We start from the raw sequence: 25,704 nt of genomic DNA on the forward strand, positions 1-25,704 counted from the left end.
CTATCTATGACAACGAATTTGGACAGTGGGTTGTCTAAATTCATTGTTGTAGTGATGTCCCATTCTCATTAAGATTGGGCTTTTTTTTAATGAGGGGTTAGTTCTTAAAAAGAACCAATCTCTAGGATGAATCTATATATCCAAATTTATCTTCAGAAGTTCGATTGTTTTTGGAACGGATGGTGCAACTGTTATACCTCGCTATTTTTATGTGAGCGTGAGCTTTTAGACCTTACCATTCTATGAGATATTTAACTATTTGTCAATCTTATAAGCGATAATTAAGGATCTATAAATGAAACCATATATACACATGTAAGGGTCACGTGTTGTTATAGACCGTGGTAAATTTTTTATTGTCACGTTTGCAAATAGTTAAATGCTCCCCCGTTTTTACATTTGTCACGGCGGGCGCGGTTAGGCGCCGCCATCGATCGAAGCAGCAAGCGAGGAAAAACAGCCAAGAGAGAGGAACATCAAGACGGCAAGAAAGCAGCAACAGGACCAGAGCAAGCAAGACCCCATCAATCAATCATCGGATACCACCTCTCGCTGCCCTGCGCCCCCCACAAGATTCCGACGACAGCAAAGACAGCGACGGGAGGGGAGGGATCGCGCGTTCTCGATTCGGAAATATTTTTTTTGTTCCCTCTCTTGCCGTTGATGTCGACGGAAATCACAGTGTGGAGGTGGGGGCAAGGAGAAGTACTGTAGCTTGTGAAAGCGAGTGGTTTTGGATCCAAGCTGGTTGATTGATTGCTCTTCGTCTCCCCTGGCTATAAAACGAGCGGGGCCGCAGCCGGGCTGCGGCGAGGCCGCCCTCCACAGATTTCTTGGCGATTTGTCTGGTTCTGCCTGCTCTTGCTGGTTTCAGATCCGGGAGGGGACTGAGCCTCCGAAGTTATCAGGTATCCCCTTTTCTTTTGCTTCAGTTTTGAGTTCTTGGTGAGGATTCTTGCTTGGATTGGGAAGATCGTTGCTTTTCTTGGGGGGCTTTGTGTCGGTGGTGGGATTCCTGATCAATTCTAGGAGAAGACTGGTTCTGAGTAGCTGGTTCGTGGGTCGCAGTGATTTTGGGGATAAATTTTGGATATGTATGCTGATTAGGATGGACTTGAAGTATCATTCGTACAACCGTGTCGTAGCCTCGTAGGCTTATGCCCGTGGTTGTGAATTGTGGTGGAAAGGTTGGATTTTTTGGGCTGAGCTTTAGTTGGTCTAACATGATCTTGCAGCTTGTTTCTTTGTGCGTTTTGTCTCATATTCTGGATATAATTTTATTTACTTTATGTTTTGACTTAGAGAGTTGCGTTTCTAAATTCTTAAAGTCTTTTGGTAGAAGAGAGAATGAACTTCTTGCTTCAAGGGAGTACCTAGTATCAGAAATTTCTTCTCTCCATAAGTCCATACTTGCATTAATTAAAAATGTGATACATTCATTTTGGGGAATATTAAAGCTGAACAGCATAAGAAATGGAAACCAAGTTAAAACTGTCTGATTCAAAGAAAGTTAGATGCATGATAATAAGCATACTTGGTTTTCCAGATAAAAATCTGACTGAATCCTTGCTATCCAGGAGAGTGAAAGACATAATGGGGATCAGCAGCGAATCGCCGAATGGGAGCCAGCAGATTGTACAAAAGGAAACACGAGATGAGACAACACCACTTCTGCCGGTCAAGGTGGAGGAGGAGGGGTTTCATGAGTTCAATGGAGCTTCATTTTCCGGGGCGGTTTTCAATTTATCGACCACTATTGTTGGGGCTGGAATTATGGCCTTGCCAGCCAGTATCAAGATGTTGGGCATCATCCCAGGGATTCTGATGATCATCGTTGTGGCGTTGCTCACAGAGGCATCAATTGACATGCTTGTCAGGTGCAGCCACCAGGGCAAGATTACATCTTATGGTTGGCTAATGGGTGAGGCTTACGGACAGTGGGGAAGAATTGCACTGCAGGCCTCTGTCGTCATAAACAACATTGGCGTGATGATTGTTTACATGATTATCATTGGTATCCCTTCTATGCTCTGCTGTTACATTTGAACATTTGACTTTTTTAGATGTGCAACCAAAAATTGCTGAGCTGGACTTTGTGCAAATAATCTACAGATTGGGTAGAACATCTTTTATTCTAGTGTAGTTAACTTAGGGCCAAACATTTTGTTGTGAAAAAAACCCCATTATTTTGGTGATTTTTTATTTAGAGGTTTAGAGCTAGCTGTTAGGCTTGGATTTCTTAGCACTTCATTCTCAAGCAAAAACAATACAATTTGTCATCGCTGTCAGCTAGTTTGATCAGTTTTTTACTACCAACTGGAATCTTTGCTTCTCTGAAAAGAAACAATGACCTATCCATTCTAAGCTATGTGGAGTCATAGGATAATTCCTCCTAATCAACACCTGTCTTGACAGATAACTTTGTTTTTCCCTAACTGAAGTCGATATTAATTCTTAAATTTGTAAAATAGGTGATGTATTATCTGGAACATCATCAACCGGTGTTCACCATCGTGGTATACTTGAGGGCTGGTTTGGAGCTCATCTCTGGAATTCACGTGCCATTGTTCTTCTTGCGACGACTCTTTTCGTGTTTGCTCCATTGGTGAGCTTTAAGCGTCTGGGTACGTCTTAGTGTTTTCATATTGGTAAAGAAAAAATATCCTTCATTGTATTTGATGTTATTGGCAGCATGATGTTACTTATAGATTTTGTCAATTGTCATGCCTTGTAGATTCATTGAGATACACCTCTGCCCTATCGGTTGCTCTTGCTGTGGTTTTTGTCGTCATTACTGCTGGAATTGCTATCATCAAACTCTTCAATGGAACTGTAGCGATGCCCAAACTTTTTCCAGAACTAGATGGTCTTAGTTCCATCTGGAAGCTCTTCACAGCTGTCCCTGTTCTTGTCACTGCCTACATCTGCCATTACAATGGTATGCACTCTCAGTGCTCAGACCTTTTTTTTTCAAGTGTTCAATAATCTGATGTCTAAATGCACGCTCTCATGATTCACAGTTCACAGCATTGACAATGAGCTTGAAGACAGAACACAAATTAAACCTATTGTGCGAACATCCCTGTTCCTCTGCTCCAGTGTTTACATTGCTACAAGTTTCTTTGCATATCTCCTCTTCGGCGAGGGTACCCTAGATGATGTTCTCGCTAACTTCGATGCAAATCTTGGGATTCCATTTAGTTCCGTCTTTGATGATATAGTGCGAGTGAGCTATGCTGCTCACGTTATGCTTGTCTTTCCCATAGTCTTCTTTGCCCTTAGGCTCAACTTGGATGGACTGCTCTTCCCCACATCAAGGCACATTTCTCGTGACAACAAGAGATTTGCCATAATCACTATCTCACTCCTCACAGTAATTTATCTTGCTGCCATTTTCATACCGAGCATTTGGGATGCATTCCAGTTTACTGGTGCAACTGCTGCTGTCCTGATTGGTTTCATCTTCCCTGCCATGGTTATACTTAGGTAACTAAATTATGTCTCGATGTGTTATATATTCCCTCTGTGTTCATGCATTTTCATATTGACATATAACATTTTGGCTTTCTTTTTTCTAGGGATCCTTATGGAATCGCATCCAAGCGTGACAAGATCTTGGCTGTAACCATGATCGTGCTTGCTGTCCTCTCCAATTCTGTTGCTTTATACAGCGATGCAATGAATATCTTCCGTAAGGAAGAGGAGGCATGAATGTCAGACTCCAAAGGAATGTCATCAAATATCAGTGATGAAGGAAGCGTGGCTTCATGTTATGAGACACAGATGCTGTGAAGGGAAATTATTTCCTGGAATCCAGCGAACGAAGATTTCTTGGTCAGCGGTCGAGGTTCCAGTCACTCGAATGAATTGGATGGTTGAATCTGCGTGGCTTCTGTGCGAACCGGCTCAAATTCGAATTGAGCTGCTCGCGATATCTGTATTGTTAGTGTTCTTGTATCCACAAGCAATGTATGGCTTTAAAATGCCTGGTTTACAATAATGTACAGTTTCAAAAATACTTCAGATGAGTTAAATGTCTATGTGAACCTGGACTCAGTGTCGATTTAAAATTGGAATGGCTGTTGTTGCCATCTTTCGGACTTTCACTTGTGTGTCAAGTCTCTGCATGTTTGAATTAAGGCAATATGAGAATTTAATTTACTTTTGAAAAACTCTGGTTTCCAATGATGTTGAAAAGTACAATGCTAAATTTTCATCACACTGCATCAGAGTGTCTACCCTGGGCCAATCTTAGAATTGCACATAGAGTTCAGAAAGAAAGATCCATAACACTACTTATTTGCCTTCTGGTGAACAGGAGGTACCAAGCTCAGCTGATACTCTTTGCATCTTGAAAGGTCAAGGCTCCAAGCAATCAACAGAGCAAATTATGCATAAGAGCACTACCAAATATGAGGGACCCTTGAAAGGAACATTGAAGTTTGTCTGACGTATTTTTCGCTAATATTCTCTTGTTAGGATACTTGGTATCACATCCAGCCAATTGGGCACAATGACAGAATCCTCCTAGTTGTGATAGGCTTATCTTTTCAGTCACTGGCAAAGTACTTCTGGCACTAGCAAAATTGCATTCTTATGTTGACACTATAATATATGATTGATGAGTTTGAATCAGAGGAAATTCTTGACATGAAGGCAATTAATTTATGTATGATTATGATAGACAGATTGCAGATGGAGGGTTTAGAGCCACAAGTTTAGATGTTGGTCAGGAATCATTCAGAGATCAATTCATAGAGGGCCCCAAATGATATTTTGTTGAAAAATAATTTACTCTGATTTGCAAGCTAGCTGAGAATTGGAAAACACTTAGTTGGCCAAAACAATCATCTTGTTTTCATTACGTCACTTGGAAAAACAATTATGCTCCCAGTTGCCCACCTTGTCAATGTTGAAGGTCTTGTCAGAAAGTAAAAGAAAAACTTTAGGGTGTTTGAGCAATTAGAATGTGACTGTGTAAGGCATTTAGTAAGTTGATTCTACCATAACTCACAACTAACATCTGAATGCAGATTAACAACCGGGTGAAGCAGATGTAACTTCTATATAGTTTGGCAAAAGCTTGGACCTAAATCATTCTGTAGTTAGTATGAGCTGTGTCCTTCATAAGAAGCAAACTTAGTAAAAAAGAAGTACTGTACAGAACAGTTGACAGATTAGAAATGGGACCTCACTGAACAGACTAGTATCAGTGCACTGAATGTGGTAATAGGCAGTTTCTGCTTAATTGGACATGCAGATGCAGATGATTCAACCGAATGATACACTCATCTGCATTCAGCAAGACAATAATCAATTATAAGTTTGTTTAGTTCTTTGGGTGTAAAGTTTTTGAAGTATATGGACGAACATTTGAAGTATTAAACATAGACTAATAACAAAACAAATTACAGATTCCGCCTGTAAACTGCTTGACGAATTCATTAAGCCTAATTAATCCGTCATTAGCAAATGTTTACTGTAGCATCACATTGTCAAATCATGGCGTAATTAGGCTCAAAAGATCCGTCTCGCAATTTACATGCAAACTGTGCAATTGGTTTTTTTCCTCACATTTAATGCTCCATAAATGTGTCCAAACATTTGATGTGATGTTTTTGGCTAATTTTTTTTTATCTAAACAAACAAGGCTTGTTTACCGGGACAAGATTTTTGCCCATGTATCCTTTCGTTTCATGGATTAAGACACAATTATTGCCTCTTGAGAAAGTGGGTCACTGCTTAGCAGTGTTGCTGCCAGTTGAGGTGTACTACTTCAGTTAAGAAGTAACTTAGTTCCCCAAATTTTTTTCTTAAAAACATTATATCGAATCTTTGGATATATGCATAAAGCATTAAATATAGATAAATGAAAAAACTAATTGCACAGTTAGGAAGGAAATCACGAGACGAATCTTTTGAGTCTAATTAGTCCATGATTAGCCATAAGTGCTACAGTAACCCACATGTGCTAATGACGGGTTAATTAGGCTCAAAAGATTCGTCTCGCTGTTTCCAGGTGATTTATGAAATTAGTTTTTTTATTCGTGTCCAAAAAACCCTTCCGACATCCGGTCAAACATTCGATGTGACATCCAAAAATTTTCTTTTCGTGAACTAAACAACCCCTTACATTCACTTTGGAGAAACAAGTGACATCTCCAACTTGTCTGTACTACTGTTACCTTGACTGATAGGGAATTTCTGTCTAGTAGTACCAGATGTAAACTGATCCTAATTACTCTATACATTTATGTGTTGACAAGAACCATCATTGTACTTCCATAAATTTACATCAATAGATCAACTGGAATTGGACTGTACTACTCCCTTCGTACTTAAAAAAAATAAACCTAGAACAGGATTGTATTTTTTTATAAAACAAAGAACCTTATCTTTTTTCTTATGCTTATCAACCAAAATTTAAATTTTCAACTCTAAATTTGGAGTTGATTTTAGGGGTTTTTCATTGTAATTTATTTTTCAGCCTTTGTTTTTAGATCATTTAGAATATGTTTATAAATATTTTATTCACAAATTATTTTTTATTTGCAAATATGTTGTTTGGCTTATTCCACCAAACAACCAAACGATGGGGTTGAAAGGGAGTACACATTTTCAAGTGCAATCATCCCTCGTTTGCGCTGTCACTAACATGTGAATTTGAAGTCTCATTCCAAGGAACAGAAGTTGAAGTCTAAGGGGATGTTTGGTTGATGCCTAACCTTGCCATACCTAAGTTTAGACTAGTTGTAGCATGGTGGTACAAATGTGACTTAGAAATAGTTGGTCACAAGTGTGGCATGCTTAGCTCTAAATTTGAGAGCATGACATGTGGGTCCCAAAGTTAAGAAAGTATGGCATAACACAATTGCGGCAGCGAACCAAACACATGCCTAAAAAAACTGTGGCATGACTAAAGTGTGGCGTGGCAAAGTGTGGCAACCAACTAAACAGCCCCTAAATTCTTTTTAGATTATTTACTGGATGGTTGAAACGGGATATTTGTTTTATGCTTAGTTATTTACCGGTTTCTTTAGCTTCACACATTAGGCCAGGTTTCACTGCTCTAATCAAGGCTTCCGATTGAAGTTTAGTAGGAGTATAGTGTAGTGTTAGTGTACACTGTCTTTAAGATCACATTAAGAACTAATAGACCTGTAAACCCTTTCATCTAGCAGGATGATGCTTTGGGTGATGAGCTGGTTGTTGAGATGTGAAGTTGTTTGCCATTAAAAATGCTCCTGAATATATCTCCAACGAGAGACGCGTGGCAGTAACATGCATCCCCGTGGCTTATGCTTCACATTACACATTTGTTTATACCTAAACCTAAAGCTTAATTACTGCATTAGCTTCCAGATCGACGCTTTCAGTTCCAGGATGAGATGCCTACGTAACATGCGAATCTCGTTACCGGATCTCGTTGCCAGTTAAAGCGTAAACAAGTCTCCTTAAAACCTGACTGTTTCTTAACTGAATTCTTTATATATCTTAGCTGAAAATGACACCCTGTTCTGAGAGTTTACAAGGGAAGAACAATTACTTGGTTTAGCTTTAAGGCTGAGTTTAAAATAGATAATTAAGTGGGTTGTTGTTACAAATTTTTTACTTAATTATATGGATAAATTTAATATTTTAAAAATAATCTTAACAAATACAAGTAGCTCAAAACATAAAGGGTATAACCGTACAATACAACCAAATAAAGTTTTCTTGAATTTTTCTTTAAATGTGAAGCAAATAATCTGCTTCAATAATTAAAAAAAAACAACAAAAGCTCTTTAACCCTTCCAAATTGGGACCCTACTATACTGAACAGCAGAGCCATCTGTCAAAGGTGGGCCCCACCTGATAGTGAGAGATGTTAAGCTGCAGTAGTAGCTTGCAGTTAGCCAAAGGGGACAGTGTCCTTTTCAGAAAGCAATGGCGTAACGCCCCCACCGGCCGCAGCCTAAGCCTAAGATTAGGCTTAAGCTAAGCTAAGCTTAGTTGCTTCACATGCTGGCTTTCCGCATCTTTATCATGGCTGTCGCCAAGATTGGCGCCCCCAACTTGCTCTTGTTTTACAACTCGCCTTCAAAGTTCAAATTTGTTTTCCTTTTTTTGTCGGTGTTGGAAATAATTCCCAAGTCTTATGTATGGGCATTTTTTTCCTTCAAAGTTCAAAAGGTGTATGTTGATTGCACAATAGAGAATCATCCAACTAGAATGACCAACTTTCTATAGCAAACAAATAGCCTGAGGTTTTGCTCTGAACGTGTGAATTTTAAAGGATTTTTGTGAACGTTTGAGGGAGTGGTTCGTATTAATTTTACATGAGAATTCTATACATTTTTTGTAACACGCTTTGTAGGCCTTCGCTAATCCTCATGTTTGCTCATTCTCCCACCAGTCATAAATAAGTGATATTTTGGAAACCAACATTATCACCAATAATTTATTTAATAATTACTAAGTAGTAAAACCTAGTATGAAGAATATATCAATGTCACAATATTTTGAAGCTGATAAATCTAACCATATTATTTTGAAAAGTTGAATCAAAATATTCAGAGAGAATTTCTGATGGTCAAAGTTAGAAGCATATTAACTACAATACATGAAAGTGAATCCTCTAACGTCGTGCAACTTATGGTTATATCCTCTCTCTCTGTATATATATATTCCACTTCGATATGATCCATATGTCAGTGGCACAGTAACCCTTATATTCTAATCCTAACTACACTTATCTGAGAATGCCACTTATTTATGATAGGAAAGAGTTACAGTAATTTTTTCTTTTGAAGCTTAATCCCTCTTTTAATCAACATCATTAACCTTTTAATGACTAATTATACTATGCCACCCCTCTGCTGCCGTTCTCGCCGTCTCCCTTTTCTTCTCCGATCGCCGCAGCTTCCGCGAAGAATCCGCCATTAAAAAAAAAAACCCGAGCTCTCCTCGCCCCGGCGAACGCAGCACCATCTCCAGCGAGCAGCAGCAGCAGCGCGCTCTTCCTCCCTGCACTGCCCGTGCCCGGCGGCGAGGAGGGAGGGGGGGAGGGAGGGATGGGGGCGGTGGCGTCGACGGTGGCGGCGCGCTTCGCCTTCTTCCCGCCGGCCCCGCCGTCGTACGGCGTGGAGCCGCCGCCGTCGCCGTCGCCGGCGGCCGCGGCGGAGGACGGGGCGGTGGTGGAGCTCAGCGGGGTGCCGCGGCGGGCCGGGGTGGAGGCGCGGCGGCTGCCGACGGGGCGGGGCACGGAGGTGGTGGCCATGTACGTGCGCCAGCCCGGGGCGCGCCTCACGCTGCTCTACTCCCACGGCAACGCCGCCGACCTCGGCCAGATGTACGAGCTCTTCGTCGAGCTCAGCTCCCACCTCAACGTCAACCTCATGGGGTATTACGCCACGTCACTCTCTCTCTCTCTCTCTCTCTCTCTCTCTCTCTCTCTCTCTCTCTCTCGGATTGGATTGCTTTGGAACGTGACCCTCTTCTTTATCATTTGCGTTATGATGCATACTAGTTGCTTAATTCAGGCGAAAGTGTGGATCTCTGAAGTATAGTTTGTAGGAAGTTCATGATCATTTGATTGTGCGTGTTTAGGATCTTGTGATGGATGGGTAGCAATGTTTTGGTCTCCACTACTGTTCTCAGTTTTGCATTTCAGTTTAGGAGTTATATTTCAGGTATAGTGCCATTGGCCTTATTTTAGTTCGAGGGAAAAATGTGTTATGCGGTGCTCTTTACTTTTTACTAATTTGATTTGAGTGCCTGGCGAATTTGATGGAATCATGGAAGATTTCATAATGTTCAAGGCCGTGATTGCGATTGGTTTTGTATTCGCAGAAGGTGGCGATTGCTACTGTTGCTATTCATAGTTGTCTCGAAGTGTATTGGGTTATGAAGTGTGGTGGAAGATTCATGTGTTGTTGCATCAGTGGGAATGTCTGACACGGCAGTTGTTATCCGGCTGTGTGGCTCAAGAAAAGTGAGGCTATTGTGGTGAATAATTGATAGATTTGATTGAAGTTGATGATTAGTTTATGTACTAAGCTTTAGAGCTGACTGGAAAGTTTGGAGGTTACTGTGCTGTCCTAGCAATAGGTGGGGATGTTTGCGTCATATCACTAGTACTAGGCTGTTAGTACCCTGTGATCTGGTGTTAAATGGCAATGGGTGTTATGGAACTGGTAGATTAGATATTTAGATATAGTGGAACCCAATGTAGTTGCCACATTTGATAAAAATAACACCTCATTGGCTTATATCAAAGGATTGGTAAGATGACGAGTTGTTTTTATATTCTGATATTTTTTGAGAATTGTTTATTGATGTATGTGCCTTGTGGTGTATTTGGTGATGTGCATATTTGTATATGATTTTTATTGGACACCGATACTGTATACCATTCTGTTTTTTTTATACAGAAGTTAATCGCCTAAATAAATTAAGTTTAAATTATGGATCTTATCGTATTGCAAGTTGTGTGCCAACGTTGGTCATAAATCAGGACATTTTAAGACTATTTGCACCCATTTAGAGGGAGGGTAGAACATAGTTTGATTCTTAACTCTTCTATTTACCAGTTTTTCGATAGAAATACATGTTCTATGAGAGGGTTCTTTGATGAACGTTCTGTTGGCCTGCTTCCATTAAATCTGTTGCCCTTTGGCTCTTCTCAATTAAAGTCTGGGTTTTTATTTCTGGTTTAGGTGTAGTAGTGAATAAAAAATACTGGAAATATTGTCTATAGCTCCCTTCCATACTTACATTTTAATACAGTACTAGGTTTTTAGTGAAGGAAGTAGGCATTGATCCCATGACTACGTTCAATGGATAGGCTGGCAGATGATCTGTTTGTTGGATAGTCATTGGGTGGTTACCTGGATCTAACACAGATACGTTATAGCCAATTTCTGATCTTATCATGTTGATCGATTGCTGTGTTCTGCATTCCCATTCAACTACTCATATTGGTCATTTGTTTTTAGTAATATGAAAAGTTTATCACCAAGTTTTTTTGTTATCCTGGTAGGGACCTGGTTGTGGTCTATTATGCTTTTACTTTGACATGATGGCAATTACAGTTTGTTGATTTTGATGATCATTCAGTATCCGCATAGCTTGCTTAAATCACTGAATCATGATTATGATATAAGCTTCATTTGATATTTCTCTAGTCATGATTGTTTCAATGTGATAAGCCTCACTGATATCTTAACATAAAGTAACTTCATATTTATATTTTTACAGTTACGATTATTCCGGTTATGGGCAATCATCAGGGAAGGTATAAAATCATCCTTTCTTAGGAAAGTGTTTTTCCTTCCTTTTTTACCCATTTCGTTTTCCTTTTAGTGAATTCTTTCCCTCCTAAGTTTGCATAACTGATGGATTTATTTCTCTTTGGTGTTGCAGCCAAGTGAGCAGAACACTTATTCTGATATAGAGGCTGCATATAGGTGTCTAGTAGAAACTTATGGAGCCACAGAGGAAAACATCATTCTGTATGGTCAATCAGTTGGCAGCGGTCCTACTTTAGATTTGGCATCCCGTTTGCCTCATCTGAGGGCTGTTGTTTTACACAGCCCTATTTTATCTGGCTTAAGAGTGATGTATCCTGTAAAGCATACATACTGGTTTGACATATACAAGGTGATAACATTTCTTTGTTTATGTCAATCTTAACTTTGCTAGATCTAATATGCACTTTTTTATTTGCAGAATATTGATAAAGTTCCATTGGTCAAATGTCCTGTTTTAGTAATCCATGTGAGTATTCTTCTCATATCATTTTTAGCATGAAGCCTTTAAATCTGACAACTATATCATTTTCCTGGAGTACTTCAATATGCACTTCGAAATGAACCTCTTTTTTTTTTTTGTCTTTTCCTGACCTTCTTTTACCCTTTTCTTGTTCAACTTTGTATGTTAACAACAAAAGTATTTACTGATCAGTTATAATCTTTCATCCATTGTCACACTTGTAATTGTTGCCTGATGGCTGTTTCTATTTTGATATTCTGATTATGATGTTTTGGATGAAGAATGACTATTGAGTAGCTACGTGTATAGTGTACACAAATATTTTTCTAAAAGAACAAAAAATTATGTCATCTGCAGGGTACAGCTGATGAAGTTGTCGACTGTTCTCATGGGAGGGCACTGTGGGAACTCTCTAAAATAAAGTATGAGCCTCTGTGGGTCAAAGGTGGAAATCATTGTAATCTGGAACTATATCCAGAATACATCAAGCACCTAAAAAAGTTTGTCATGGCCATTGAGAAATTACCACCTACAAAAGATGAATCCTCAGGGAGCTCAGGTCCTTCAGATCCTTGTGAAATAGGATCAGAAAGTATGCAGAGCTCAAGAAAAAGCACGGATGTAAAGGATAAATCTAGGTCAAGCATTGATCACAGGCATAGCGTTGATAGGCGGGAAAAACCAAGAGGAAGCATAGATAGGAGAGATAAAAGCAGAAAGAGTATAGATCATCCTGATAAGCCAAGGGCTAGTGTGGATCAACCTGATAGACCACGGAGAAGCATCGATCGGTGTGTATTCTTATATGCTCTCGTTTTGTTTTCACGGTTCTTTGTGGATTCCTGTTACCAGATGAGATTTGACTGTTGCAACCCATTGCTGTGACAGTTTTGGAGGGATGATGAGGTCGGTGACATCCGTCAAGTTGTGCAATATTGACTGTTTCAAAGTAACCTATGCTTCTGGGAGCTGAGAATACTGAAAGGTTAGTGTTTGTGAGTCATCTGTATTTACCCCGTTTGCATTCTTTGTTCGTTTGTGGCTGGCTGTGGAATGTGTATTTTTTTTTCGGAAATACGCTGTGGAAGGTATATTGATTTGGGTAAGGCCTTGTCTTCTCCTTGAGTTGTTTCTTGAAAAGAAATAGCCATTCTTTCCCAACCCTTTTGAGTTTTTGGAGTACATTCTTTTGTTGAGTTCAAGAACGACACTGCCGTGGAGCACTAAGGAGCACCGTTCTTACATAGATGTCATGTACATATTGTTGTATCATTATACTGTCCAGTTTTTCTTTCACACGGGAACATTTCAAAGATGTGATCTAACAAAACTGGGAATTTTTTTGTCCCTCTCGCGAGTTTTATTGTCTGATCATGTACTAATTCTGAAGAAAATAAGCTAGTTACAGTACTTCGTCATAATTCTGGGGACTGAGCTTGAAGCCTTGAAATGGCTCTATTGTGTGAGTTTATGCATCACCTTTCTTCAGTGAAGCCCTTTTAATACTATTCAGTTTCTGCGTAGCCGTGTTAAGTACTTACAATCTGGTGAACTATGTGATTCCCCACGCTTTGCTGCGGAAATTCCTAAGTAACTTTTAAAAATTTTTAATAATCGAGATAAAAATAAAAATTATATTAGTTATTAACAACAAATAAAATTAGTTTGACAGACTATGTTCTGAGATAAATACATTTAATAGACTATGTATGAGATTGTAGATGAAATATACATGATATCCCGCACTTTGATTATATGCATGAATATATGTTAAGGATTATAAAAATATTGGATATATACATGTTAAAAATACTGTGAAAAATAATGTGAAGGAGGATGATTAGATGTTGATATGTAAATTCAATGAATTATAGATGATGTTGCATGCTTGTATTAGTTTTGCATGTAATTATTGTTAGTGGATGATGAGGTGGCATGTTTGCATGTTGAGTTTTAGAATTAGTGGGTTATAATTTTATAGTAAGAAAGGATATGCAAATATTAGTACTTATTTGTGAGTAACCATTAGCACTCGTGAGTTATGGGTAATGGATGGTAATCGGTTAATACATTTTCATACACTCGTGGTGCTGTTATAACTGTTTTTCGGCCCAAATCTGACCAGGGTCCAGGACTGCTAGACCGGGTTCCGTATGATTGAGGCCTAGACTAGGAAACTAGGAAGGGAAAAGGGCAAAGCTGAGGATTGAGGCCTGAATGTGATTTATAGTGATAGCCCAGGTTCAAACCAAGGCCTCTCGCCACGGCCGGCTGTATGCATTCAGTAGAATGGAATAAGTCTATTTTGCATCTCTAACCCTTGATCGAATCGCATCCCTCAACCACAAAACTATATATTAACACCTCTCCCAATTTCAAAAACCGGTGCAAATATGCTCCTTCGATGGTTTGGAAAGCAGTTCCTGCTGACGTGGTAGGTTGACTGCGGTTAGACTCGCTGAGTTAGCGCATGACCTTAAATGTCAGTGAAATATGGCAAAATATATATAGTGGGCCCATATGCGAGTTACATTTCTTTTATCCTTCCTCCACCTCTTCCTCTCTCCTCATATGCAACCATGGAGGCAAGAGGCCATAGGACATGACCAGTTGTGGTGAATTGGCACGAGTCTGGGCCGCTATCAGGAGTGGCGGGGACCCGGTGGCCAACGATGGGATGCAGAAGTCAACGATGATGTGGAAGGAGTCGAAGGTCGGAGGCGAGGCTAGGAGGTGAATCCGGTTGGTCAACCGAACAAACCCTAGGCAACGACGGCATTAGATCTAGAAGAGAAACTGAGACAGAGAGACGACAGGTCGTTGAGGCGACGTCGAGGGTTGGTGTAGTGGCCACAGTAGCCTAATGGTCGGCGAGCTCGCGGTGACGCAGACAGAGCTTGGGCTCCTGCGATGGAGATGGCAAGGAGCTGGAGCAAGAGGACTACTGCCGCTAGGCTTGGCCCTCCTTCGTGACGGGAGAGCTTGGGGTCCTGTCGGTCATGGTCTTCTCTCTCCCGAGCGGTGGCCATAACAGCCCAGTGGCTGATGAGCTTGTCGTGGCACAGACAATGCTCAGGCTCCCACGACAAAGATGACGAGGAACTGGAGCAAGAGGACTGTCGCCGCTAGGCTTGGCCCTCTTTCGCGACGAGAGAGCTCGGGGTCCCGCCGGCCGTGGTCTCCTCTCTCCCGAGCGGTGGCCGTAGCAGCCCAGTGGCCGACGAGCTCGTGGTGGCACAGACGGAGCTCAGGTTCCTGCAACAGAGATGGAGGGGAGCTAGAGCAAGAGAATAGGAGAGCTTGGGGTCACGCTGGCCGTGGTGTCCTCTTACCCGAGCGGTGACTGCAACAACCTCGTGGCCTTCGAGCTTTGCGGTGGTGTAGATGGAGCTTGGGCTCCCGCAACAAAGATGGAAGGGAGTGGCGTGGGTGGTGTGCCGTGTCCTCCCTCTCGAGCGGCGCAAGCATCGACGGTGTCATTGAGCTCGAAGATGCGACGACGACTATGGATCTCGAGCTTGAGGTTGCAGGCGCAGCAGACGGTGTGGGCCTCATCGAGCTCACGGGGGAACGGGGGTAGGAGCAGTCAGGAACTACTCCAGATCGGGTCGTTGCCTCCCGACGAGGCACCCCCGCCTGCACTGCTCATAGAGAGGAGACGTCGTCGCCCATCTCCTTGCTGGTTGCCGCCTTGAGATAACAAGGAGAGGGGAGAGGCCAGAGGAAGGAGATAGTCCCTGACATGTGGGGCCTACCGTTTTTTATTCTTTTCACTGACATGGGATGAAGACCCAATCAATACGCCGCGTCGGATGTCTTGTGAGCCATAACCGGGCCCAATCCTGCCTTTGTAGTATATTTGCACCAATTTTTGAAGTTAGGAGAGGCGTTATATCCGGTTTTGCAGTTGAGCTAGGGATGCGATTCGAAATACAAAATAGTCTTGTTCCCAGTAGAATAGTCGTGAACTTGTATGTTCCAAGGGCCCAATGTCACTTGCATCTTTGGCGTGTGTAGGGAACACATGTGGTACTGGTAGTGCGATATGCGAGAGGGTCGTTACTAGGAGTAGTAGTGCTTTGGAAGGTGATTCAAGGCAGAAAATGTGTCGCGCTCGCGGGGTTGGATGGCACGCCGGGGTGCGGGGGCGGCCCTCGTGCTCCCCGGCCTACCAAATGATGCGGTCGCCGGAGCCCGAGGCCGCTGCGCACGTTCGCCCAGCGCCCCGTCCCATGCGCGAGAGAGAGCGAGAGCTCGCTGGGTCCCCCCCGAAATCGGGAACCGCAGCGCGACGGCCTCGCCACCGCCACGGACCCGTCGCGTCGCGTGGTCCTCATCGAAGTCCAAAAGCGCGACGCGCGCGTGTCGCACGCACACTCGCGCGGCCGCACGCACGTACAAGACGCTCTCCTACCTGATTTTTCAGCACAGCGTGTAGACTACACAGCCTTGAAGATTGTTATTATCGTCTTGGTATTTCTCGGTTTTTATCTTTGTGATGTTTGAGATAGAAAGACTGGAAAGGGATTATATATTGAACTAGAAGGCTAAAAGCTTTATAGGCATAGGAAAAAATATTTCAAAATAAATAAACCTAATATGAGATGTAACTCATCCTATTACTACAAATTTAAATTTAAATATGACTAAAAGTCACAGAATAATACCATTATACCAACAAATTACCGTTTTTTCAGTAGGCCGAAAGACTAAGAGTTGAGACGATAGTGGTACATATTTTTCTAGAGAAATTACCATGTCTTATCGTATCCAGCAAAGCGGGGAAGTTTTTATGGTATTTTACAAATTCGAAGTCCCAACTGTGTTACGAACCAAAATTTCCCCAACACCTCTTTAAAACACCCTATTGGTAGCAAGGTTATCAGTATCCCGATTTGTATCTTAGTATCTTACGATATTATGATCATACCAAGCCAAAACGATACTGATCCCACCTAGTATCCTAATTTTCATAGTATCCCGATCCTACTATTCATTACTACACGATCCTACAAAATCTTAGGTGTATCCCGATTCTACGATCCCTACGATACTATAAATATTATATAAAATAATATGGTTTGAAAATAATGTAAATAAATATGCTCAAATTTATATAAAAATCAGTTAAATATATCAAAACCAACGAGGTTTCTCTTGATAAATGTCTCTATTTGCATGACATATATCTTTACTATGTTTTTTTATATAGAATGGCTATATATAATTAATATAAATATTAATTAAACTTAAAAAAAGAAAATCTTATAGTATCCCGATACTACGATATGATCCTATGATACGATATTACTTTGAGCAAAACGATACTATCTAGTATTCCGATCCTGACAACCTTGATTGGTAGTGGTGAGGGGGTGAATCTGCCACCACCACTATCATGTTGGTCCTCCAAACAATGAGCTAGGTGAACTTTTGTCTCTTCCCAGTGTCAAGTCATCAAATAAGAAAAACCTATTTTAAAGTGAAATAAAAATGATGATATATATATTACAATGAAAATAGTTTTACTTTAATTTTTGAGGCTTTAAAGTGTACAGTAAGGTTCTTTTTTTAATTCCGGTTGCAACGCATGGGCGTTTAGGCTGCGTTCTTTTTAGATGATTGAAACAGCTAATTAGCCGTACGTAAAACGAGAAACATGATTAATTAACATAGGATTAAGTATTAATATATAAAAATTTGATGAATACATTTATTATACTTTTTTAAACAACTTATATATATAAAGTTTTCATGTAAAATGCACCATTTAACCGTTTGAAAAGCGTGTTAACAGAAAGCGACGAGTAGCCAAGCTAGTACTACACAAGTGTACAACATTATGTAAATAAATTGTGAAAAATTATAGACAACAGATGTTTGTACGATTGTCCTCGCCACTAGAAAGTTATAATCCACCGACAAAATTCCCAGATTGTATTGGGCATTTGGGCGCATACCCTGTGCTTGTACTGTGTCGCATGAATGTGGTGTGCGAAACAGCCCGCAACTGTTTGCACCAAAACATGTGAAACAGCATCAAGTTGACGATGAAATTGCCAACTTGCTATCTTCAGCATCGAAATCCAACACACACAACTGCATCATAACGATACAAAAATTCTATTAGTGGGAAGTTCAAATCTGCTTATGTTTTCAAACGACCTCATGACCTTGATGTTTAAAAACAGCTACCAATTTGACTAGTGCATATGAACTAATAGACTTCAGGTGAACAGACTTACAGACGCAAGAGAAACAGTTCAGCTCTCCAAACCTTTTCGCGCAACGTGAGTTGTGAAGGCAAGAGCGGGCACGCAGCTGGTACAGCTTGAATCCGGAAGACCGAGCTGACTGTCTGAGATTAGTACATTCCAGGTACAGCAAGAATCCGCACACCAGGAGCAGGGGTTCTAGGGCCAATGCCCTCCAGCAGCAGCACCAAAGCTCAAGCTGGCATCCTGCCCATGCTTTACGAGTCACCTACCGTGATCACACCTGAAAAGAGGAACCCTCAAGTTAGTCTATGCTTGAATAATGTGTTCTCTGAAAATAGATCAAATTTCAACCAATTCACTGGAAAATGCATTCACCGTGCATCAAAGCCGAAGCCTCCCTTGGTGCTACCGACAACAGGGGTAGAACATGGTTACACGGGTACGCTCTTGTGTACCGAGGGCGTCTGATTCACCCCACACCACATGTAATTTTTAGTTTATTATCACCTGGGAGTCTGATGCATCAATATGGTTTAAGGTACATGTGGGGGTTACCAATGGCATACTTTAGATCAAAGGGAGGTGAAACCCAAGGTTCTGGCATTGGTCACCGGAAACCTTTCTAGTTGGCCACTAGACTTTGCCTCTTCTCCATCGTTCCATGCATCGACAGGGCGACGTAGGGCAGAATGCTGAATGCCCAAGATACTCAAAATCTTCTATCCCAAGCAATGGTAGATCCTTGGAGCACTTTTACAATATGTAGGATCTTTGGAAAGAACTGCTTGGCAAATGACAAGGGACAAACTTTTAGTACTTCCAAGTACATGAATATACTAAAGCTAATAAAAAAAAGTGATGAGGCTTCAGATTATTGTATGAATTAAAAGTACAGGTGCAGCATTCTATGAACAGGAAATATATATTGCAACTCTAACTTTGACCAATGGATTGGTAGAGCACCAGTGCTCATATAGTCCTATAAATCTACCCCTTCTTTCTTTCTCCTGCTTTCTCCTTCCCTTTCTGTTAGGCTGCATGACAGACATACCTAAAAGCAGGGTCAGACAGTTAGTTATGCAGCCGTTAAACTGTGTAATCTTCCTGCTTGGGCTGGCCATCCTATCGGTAACATTTGGACCCTTTGTCACCATTGCACATAGAGGTACAAGCTGATTCATTTCCTTTTCTTTTCAAGTTTATTTCCTCCTCCGTGTAAATAGCATGTGTGAGAACTGACGTTACATATTACCTGTTTTCAGAACTGATGATGGCAACTTACAGTGAGAAAGGCCCAGAAAACAAGCTGGTAGGACTAGAATTACTCAAAGCATTGCTTATGTAAATTCTACTTTTTTTACTCAATGAAATTTAATATCCAAACTCATTTCTAACTACAGATACTCTGATTGTAGGATCATGGTGTAGATGAAACCAGAACATATGAGGAGATCAAAAGCAAAATATTTGCAGGACGGAAGATGGCTTTTGGAGTTGCAGTCATGGAGAACCACCCAAAGGATGCTAGAAGCAAACCAAGCTCAGGTGCAAAACATTCTGTTGGAAAATGTGGGCATGGAGGAAGAAAGGATTTGAGTATGAACTGTTATTTTAGAAGTAGAAAATTTCCTCCAGGGGTTAACTTTGATGGCCACATACCCTTCACAGCTGATTACCGTACACCCCGGCACCACCCGCCCAAGAACAACTAGAAGTATATAGGGTACATCCAAGTATCTAGAACTAGCATGTTTCGCTTACCCTTTCTGTTTTCTGTTTTGATTGGCCATTGTATTTGTCAATTTATGGCCTTCCCTCTTGTTAGATATAGGTGTTTAATAATCATGATATAATAGTAATCTGTTCTGTTTTCACTGTGTCATAATAGTACTGTTAATGCTCCTTCAAAAAGACTATTTCTTATGCTCCAAGTGCATTCAGTATATACTAATTCAATCATACTTCTTTAGTTCTTACAAGCTTGAGTTCACCAAAAGGGAAAGAAATATCCATAAAGAAAAGGAAGTCCTAAAGGAAACTTACTGTTTAGTACACTAACAAATTATGTTCGAATTGAATATATTCTTGGTCTTGATGCAGGAGAGATTAGCAACTACTCATCCAACTCACGTGTACCTTCAAGCTTAAAGGTGATCTTTTCTTCCTTCATGGACACACTCCATGTTTTATCTTTGTCAAAGGTTGGCATATTTTACATTTTATCATAGTGACATAGACTAGAGACAGAACTGAAAATTCCTACATCTACATTTGCTGGTATGAGAATGTTATTTGCCAGCAATATATGGACATGCACATGTAAGACAAAAAAAATGTCTAGGTGTTAGGTAGGTCAAAACTTTATGCAATATTGTCAAACAACACAGTGCAAAATGTACTTGGTGCTAAAGCCTACTGTCAACCTTATAAATTCAAGAAAACAGTCACACACACGTGCAAACCCACTCTATGACTATGTTTAATGCTTTCCAATAGAAAACATGCCTAAGAAAGTCATGCCCAACCATATTGCGGATTCCCTATGTTTCTTACCCTTATTGAGTAACTAATGGACTATAGGAATATATGCCGCTACTGATTTCCTAGCAAAATCTCTCAGGATAGTAGCAGCTCGACGATGAAGGCAAGACCATCCGTGGACAACATAAAACTAGAAGGAAGCACATCTGAGCAGACACTGAACATACCAAATCCCCAACATATCATAATACTGCCATTCAAGCCTTATTACAGGCATCTGAGTTTGGGCTCCAAAAAAGAACAAAAAGGTTCGAGTATTTGCTGCAACTCATATAGAACTAATGAAGACTGGAAGGAGAAAATGCTGGAGTCCAGAGATGAAGTTCTCAGATTGCTTAACAAGGATTACCATGCCAACCCCCATAGGAGGCCACCAGTTCATAACTAAGAAAGGGCAAGGCACTCAAGCCTGAGTCATGTATTATGGCCCAAACTAATGTCTGGTGGTGTCTCACTATAACTGTATGATGTTTTGCTTTGTAATGTATCATAAGGAATAAAACAATTGGGCCACTTAACTTGATGCCTCACAGATTATTTAAAGCAGTTCAAATTTTGAATCATAGGCATCAGAGAGGAAGTGGAACAGTCAGCCCCATCAAGAGATCAAATGTGACATGAGTTTAAACAGAAGGCCATCGCTGGTTTACGTGACAACCAAATAGAGAATATGCAAGCTGAAAACAATGGTTTACCGTAGAAAACCAAACCTTGCCAAAGTCCATGAGTTGCCTGCTATTGCCTCATGTGAACATGAGAACGCTGTTCTGTCCTTGTATGAAATTCTCTTGGTGGATAAGACCAGCTCTCCACCTACATGTTGACATACATAATCAAAACTGTCTATTTCCAGTTAGGAATTCAATTTTTCCCTCCCACGTATATGAGTAGTGAAATTAACATATAACCAATGAGTTGATGTAGCACCACTTTGCATAATTGCATTATAACAGCCCATCTAAAGCAGATGGATTTCATTAGCTATGATCGATCCTATATAAATTCAGGGAAAAGTAGTAGATACAAAAACATAATGACATGGGCTTTATTATTTTATCACCTACTGTTTATGCTCATGGGATTTTGTTTCTTTAAAGTGAAATATTGTGAAGCTGAGATAATTTCCATTTACGCATACCTGGTATTGCACAACTAGATGATATAAAATGGAAATCGTGCATTGCTGGTGCCATCACATTTACATTAAAAAAAACATTGATTAGAGTGTAGTGTCACATGGTAAGTACTGGGGAACGAGAATAATGCAGACCTATCAAGATGTTGTAAGCTCAGATAACAGGAACAACAGACCATGGTTAACGTAGAGATCACATTAATGACTGAATCCTCAAACATGTCAGTTGTATACATATGCAACACGAATAAACAATGTACCATGGTAAATGTAAGCATATACCTTTGTCCTATGAGATCAAGAGAGGAGTGTTATTGCCACCAAGTTCTCAGCTTTAGAAGGCAATACATGTATGAACAGTAATATCACTTATTTGTAGCGATGCACACCTGTGCTTTTTAAACAAATCTGCACAAATCTTAGAACCATTATGATTAAATCATAATACTAGCGTTCTTTCAAAAAAAATACTGGCGCCTGTAAACATTGAATACACTATTTTGCAAATCTGTATAAAGTCCTTCATACTCGAGCTACAAGAACTTAAGGTATTTTATTAGAGTCATCTATCAGCACACCAAAATCAACTGACTGAAGGGAGATGTGTCCTAGATATAAATCCTTAACATGTTGAGTGCACAACCCAACCCGTCTACCATCCAAACTGCCATGAATTGATGATGAGAAACCTGTCCTAAATCCTGGAAACCGCTGTCTCTCTTTGACATGAAGAACATACATACTCAGCGATGCAGATTGGCATCCCATGACAAAACAGTCAAATTGCCGAGAAGGAACTCTAACTCTTGAGAGGGTGAGCACAAACAATCCACTACTAGAAATGCCATACATCAGAGCTTCATCAGTGCAAACCGACGAACTAGATTCTAAAGGTGCCATTATTGCCTCAAAGTCCTCGGCCATTGGAATACCATAATCATCAAGTTCAAATCGCTTTTCTGTTATTTTCTCATACATTCGGTACTTTGCCGATAATGTCCTGATGCAGGATTTCCTGACACATTCAACCAACATAAGCTTAAGTTCTTTAAAATTGTCAACCTCTGAGAACCATCTCATCCAACGTTGAATTATTCCTGCAAACCAACTTATGATTAGCTCATCGTCTTGCAAAACAAGGGCTGAAACGTGCTTAGGGAAACCTTCAAGATTAATTAGACCATAACGATTAAGGCACTTATGGATATAGCTAATAGGAGCATGGATCTTAATGACAGCACCATCAGTGCAGGTAATAGCTGATTCTTTATTCTTTAAGCTGGACAATAATGCTTCTGTGGCAGCAGTTTCTGATGAGATGTAATCTTTGGCTTGCTTCTGAAAGTTGTTGAACGCGTCTTTGAGGTCCTGCGGAAGTGATGGTTCAGCAATGTATTTTGACAGGAGTATGCTCTCATCAGCTTCGCGTTTAGCATTGATATCCTGCATCCATACCTTGAGTAAAGTTTTGAACCAATGATCTGTCTTCATACAGTCTTTCCTAAACTGTGCAATGTGATCCAACAAAGGCGTGCTAAGACCAAGTGACTTGATCTCAGACTCCTTTACTCTTCTCAAACCATATGCCAACCACTTCTTTCCTAACCTAAGATTCATAGCATCCCATATCTCTTGCTTCTGAGAAGCAAATAAATGAACCTTTTCCTTCAGCTTATGCACAGCTTTCAGTGCAGCACTTTCCTTTGTTGTAACTCTTACCATAGAGCCAGCAAACTGTAAGCCCCGGGAATTACTTCTGACCGGCATAAGATACAACCTGTCATCAACTTCCAAGAATAGTGTTTTTCTTAAGTAAGTAATCATTTCCGATTTTATATCTTCTGCAATATCTCTGGATCCAACAACTGCAACAAAGATCTCGTCCATGTATCTACAAGCATATAGTTTTGTTTTTAGTGGATAGTCTGTTTGATTGTCACTGTTTTCCTCCCTATCCTTCAAGCCTGAAATTTGACTTCGAAACCAGTGGCGCAAATTTGACTCCTGGTTGTCTGAAACATCTGCTGCCTCTGAACCAAGGCCTTCATGCCTCATGCAAATCCTGAACACCTCGTGGTCAAAACTGTCGAGGTATATGTTCATTAGGATTGGCGCAAGTACTCCTTCTTGAGGAAGCCCATGGCCTTTAGGAAATCCTCCAAATACCAAATTGATCACCTCTGCATCAAACATGTGTTGCATGAATGTAACTAACTGATTGTCATCGATCTTTTCCTGTATTAGACAGATAATCTTAGAGAGAACATTTCTATCTACTTCTTTATGCATGGGGATAGTAAAGCACCAATCTGGAATCCCAATTTCATTGGAAATGAACCTCAGAGCCGACTGATGCCCTCGGCCGCTCCGACAGCCATGTGATATCTTTGAGAAATGGGGTCTGTAAACAACCTCAAGCACCACCCTTACTGCTTCCTGAATAATTCTCAAGTTCAACCGTGGGAGAACAAGCCTCCCTCCATCTCGCCTCTTTGCAACCACCGCATAAACATTCGCTCTGACATCGAACTCACCAGTCCTGAGCAGCTCCGCCAATGTAGCAAAGCAAACATCATCCCTCACCGATGACATGTCAATATTTGAATTGAGCCGAACAATGTCATAAGCATCCTCCAAAGTATCAGTGCTAGCCACCACGTTAGCCATGAGATCATGAAACTTGCCGTTCAAATACTGCGCCTTGACCCTCTTCTTGATCCTGAGCTCAGCCAGCCTCTTCCGCTCCATCCGCAGCAGGGGCTTCCTCTGCCTCTGAGCGGCCACGGCCGACTCCTCGGTGAGAGAGGCCAGGCTCTTCGCAAGTGACACCGGTGGCTGCTGCGGCTCGGCGGCTCCCTCCACCGCATCCTCGACTCCATCGAGCAAGAAGTGCGCCTTGCACCGCCGGAAGCACGCCGCGTAGCCTCCTGACCCTCCAGGAACAGAAACAACAACAGAACACCATCGTTAGTGGCATTCTTACCCCGTGAGGCCGTGACGGGGAACCGACGCGTTGGTGAGAGAAGGTGGCGTACCTTGGGGAGGCGGAAGACGGTGCCGCCTTGTGGGGAGCACCCGGAGGAGGCGGCCGCGTCCGGGCGCCAGGAAGGACATGGGATCGCGCAACCTTAATCTCTAGCCGGTCTAGCTGCGCATTGGGTCGAACAGGTGGCGTGCGCGGAATGCCGAGGAGAGCGCGGCGAGGGCCCCCGGCCTTCGCTTCGCGGCGGCGACGGCTAAGCCGAGCGGAGCTTGTGGCGCGCCCGCGCCGCGCGCTGTCGAGGCCTCTCCAAGGGCGACGAGGCGTCGCTCGCGCCGTCGCCGCGGCGGCGGCGGCGTCGGCTAGCGTGTTTGAAGCTGGAGGGGGATCTTTGATTCTTGCGTGGCGCGCGCGGGTCGTGAGAGTCCGTCGACGAGTAGGCAATTTTTCGGGTGTTACGCTGGATCAGGTTGCAAAAAAGCCAGAAAAACTCCTTTTGGTTTTGTATTCTTTAACCCCTTTAATTTGAAGCTTGAATTAAGCTTTCTGTATGGGTTAGGCTTACAGGGGAGAAGTCCATTTTACACCCTCGAACTTTTATGGTTATCTAAATGCAACCACGAACTACGGAACCGGGTATAATTCATCCTCCAACTGTCGATACCGGGCACTTAACCCTTCGAGCTGTTTTTTACCGTGGTTTTTGCACACATGGATGACATGTCAAATGCCACATCAGCCCTTCACTACGTCAGCGCGTAGGATTTGCTGGGTTGTTTTGGCCTAACCTTCTCACGAGCGGTGACGGTTGCCGATGGAAGCCACACACGCTATAGAGATGGCTGATCAAGGAAGAAGCGACGATGAGCAGGTGGAATCTGCAGCCGGTGGAACAAGCAGATCGAAGGACATGACTAGTTCTGGAAATGACAGCAAATCCAGTCAAGGCGGGAGCAATCCACCTCCAATTCGACAAAGGGAGGGGCAATTTGATTATTCTCCGGCTATTCTATGCAAGTGTGGGTACAATGACGGTCAGATGGATTTCTTGAGTGGGAATAATCCATCTAGGAGGTATC

General features: G+C 41.6%; 4 protein-coding genes across 7 annotated transcripts; 3 read left to right on the top strand and 1 right to left on the bottom strand.

Annotated features, from left to right (window-relative positions):
- Window positions 1–506: 506 nt before the first annotated feature.
- On the top strand, window positions 507–4,106 carry LOC4341591 (amino acid transporter AVT6A). The gene is made up of 6 exons (XM_015787834.3): window positions 507–908; window positions 1,578–2,014; window positions 2,472–2,624; window positions 2,735–2,938; window positions 3,021–3,486; window positions 3,579–4,106. Exons 2-6 carry the CDS (start codon window positions 1,594–1,596, stop codon window positions 3,709–3,711), a joined length of 1,377 nt encoding a protein of 458 aa, XP_015643320.1. The 5' UTR covers window positions 507–908; window positions 1,578–1,593; the 3' UTR covers window positions 3,712–4,106.
- A 4,763-nt stretch (window positions 4,107–8,869) lies between these two features.
- On the top strand, window positions 8,870–13,161 carry LOC4341592 (uncharacterized). Its single transcript, XM_015786221.3, has 6 exons — window positions 8,870–9,382; window positions 11,239–11,275; window positions 11,404–11,640; window positions 11,710–11,757; window positions 12,109–12,542; window positions 12,640–13,161. The coding sequence occupies exons 1-6, from the start codon at window positions 9,054–9,056 to the stop codon at window positions 12,722–12,724; spliced, it is 1,170 nt and encodes a 389-aa protein (XP_015641707.1). The 5' UTR covers window positions 8,870–9,053; the 3' UTR covers window positions 12,725–13,161.
- Window positions 13,162–17,527: 4,366 nt separating this feature from the next.
- LOC4341594 (nuclear intron maturase 4, mitochondrial) lies at window positions 17,528–25,075 on the bottom strand. 4 transcript variants are annotated; one of them, XM_026026187.2, is made up of 6 exons: window positions 24,681–25,075; window positions 21,928–24,578; window positions 21,221–21,323; window positions 18,345–18,750; window positions 18,029–18,249; window positions 17,528–17,850 (listed from the first exon to the last, which is right to left on the bottom strand). In XM_026026187.2, the coding sequence occupies exons 1-2, from the start codon at window positions 24,757–24,759 to the stop codon at window positions 22,189–22,191; spliced, it is 2,469 nt and encodes an 822-aa protein (XP_025881972.1). In that variant the 5' UTR covers window positions 24,760–25,075; the 3' UTR covers window positions 17,528–17,850; window positions 18,029–18,249; window positions 18,345–18,750; window positions 21,221–21,323; window positions 21,928–22,188. The 4 variants fall into 4 exon arrangements, with proteins under 4 accessions (XP_025881972.1, XP_015643429.1, XP_015643430.1 ...); XM_015787943.3 differs by having other exon boundaries at window positions 17,997–18,249; XM_015787944.3 differs by having other exon boundaries at window positions 17,997–18,249; window positions 21,206–21,323.
- On the top strand, window positions 18,940–21,028 carry LOC4341593 (uncharacterized). Its single transcript, XM_015787952.3, has 5 exons — window positions 18,940–19,134; window positions 19,232–19,278; window positions 19,385–19,514; window positions 20,070–20,119; window positions 20,590–21,028. The coding sequence occupies exons 1-5, from the start codon at window positions 19,008–19,010 to the stop codon at window positions 20,896–20,898; spliced, it is 663 nt and encodes a 220-aa protein (XP_015643438.1). The 5' UTR covers window positions 18,940–19,007; the 3' UTR covers window positions 20,899–21,028.
- Window positions 25,076–25,704: the final 629 nt, after the last annotated feature.

Source organism: Oryza sativa, chromosome 6, assembly GCF_034140825.1.
Source record: "Oryza sativa Japonica Group chromosome 6, ASM3414082v1".
NCBI classification, from domain to species: Eukaryota; Viridiplantae; Streptophyta; class Magnoliopsida; order Poales; family Poaceae; genus Oryza; species Oryza sativa.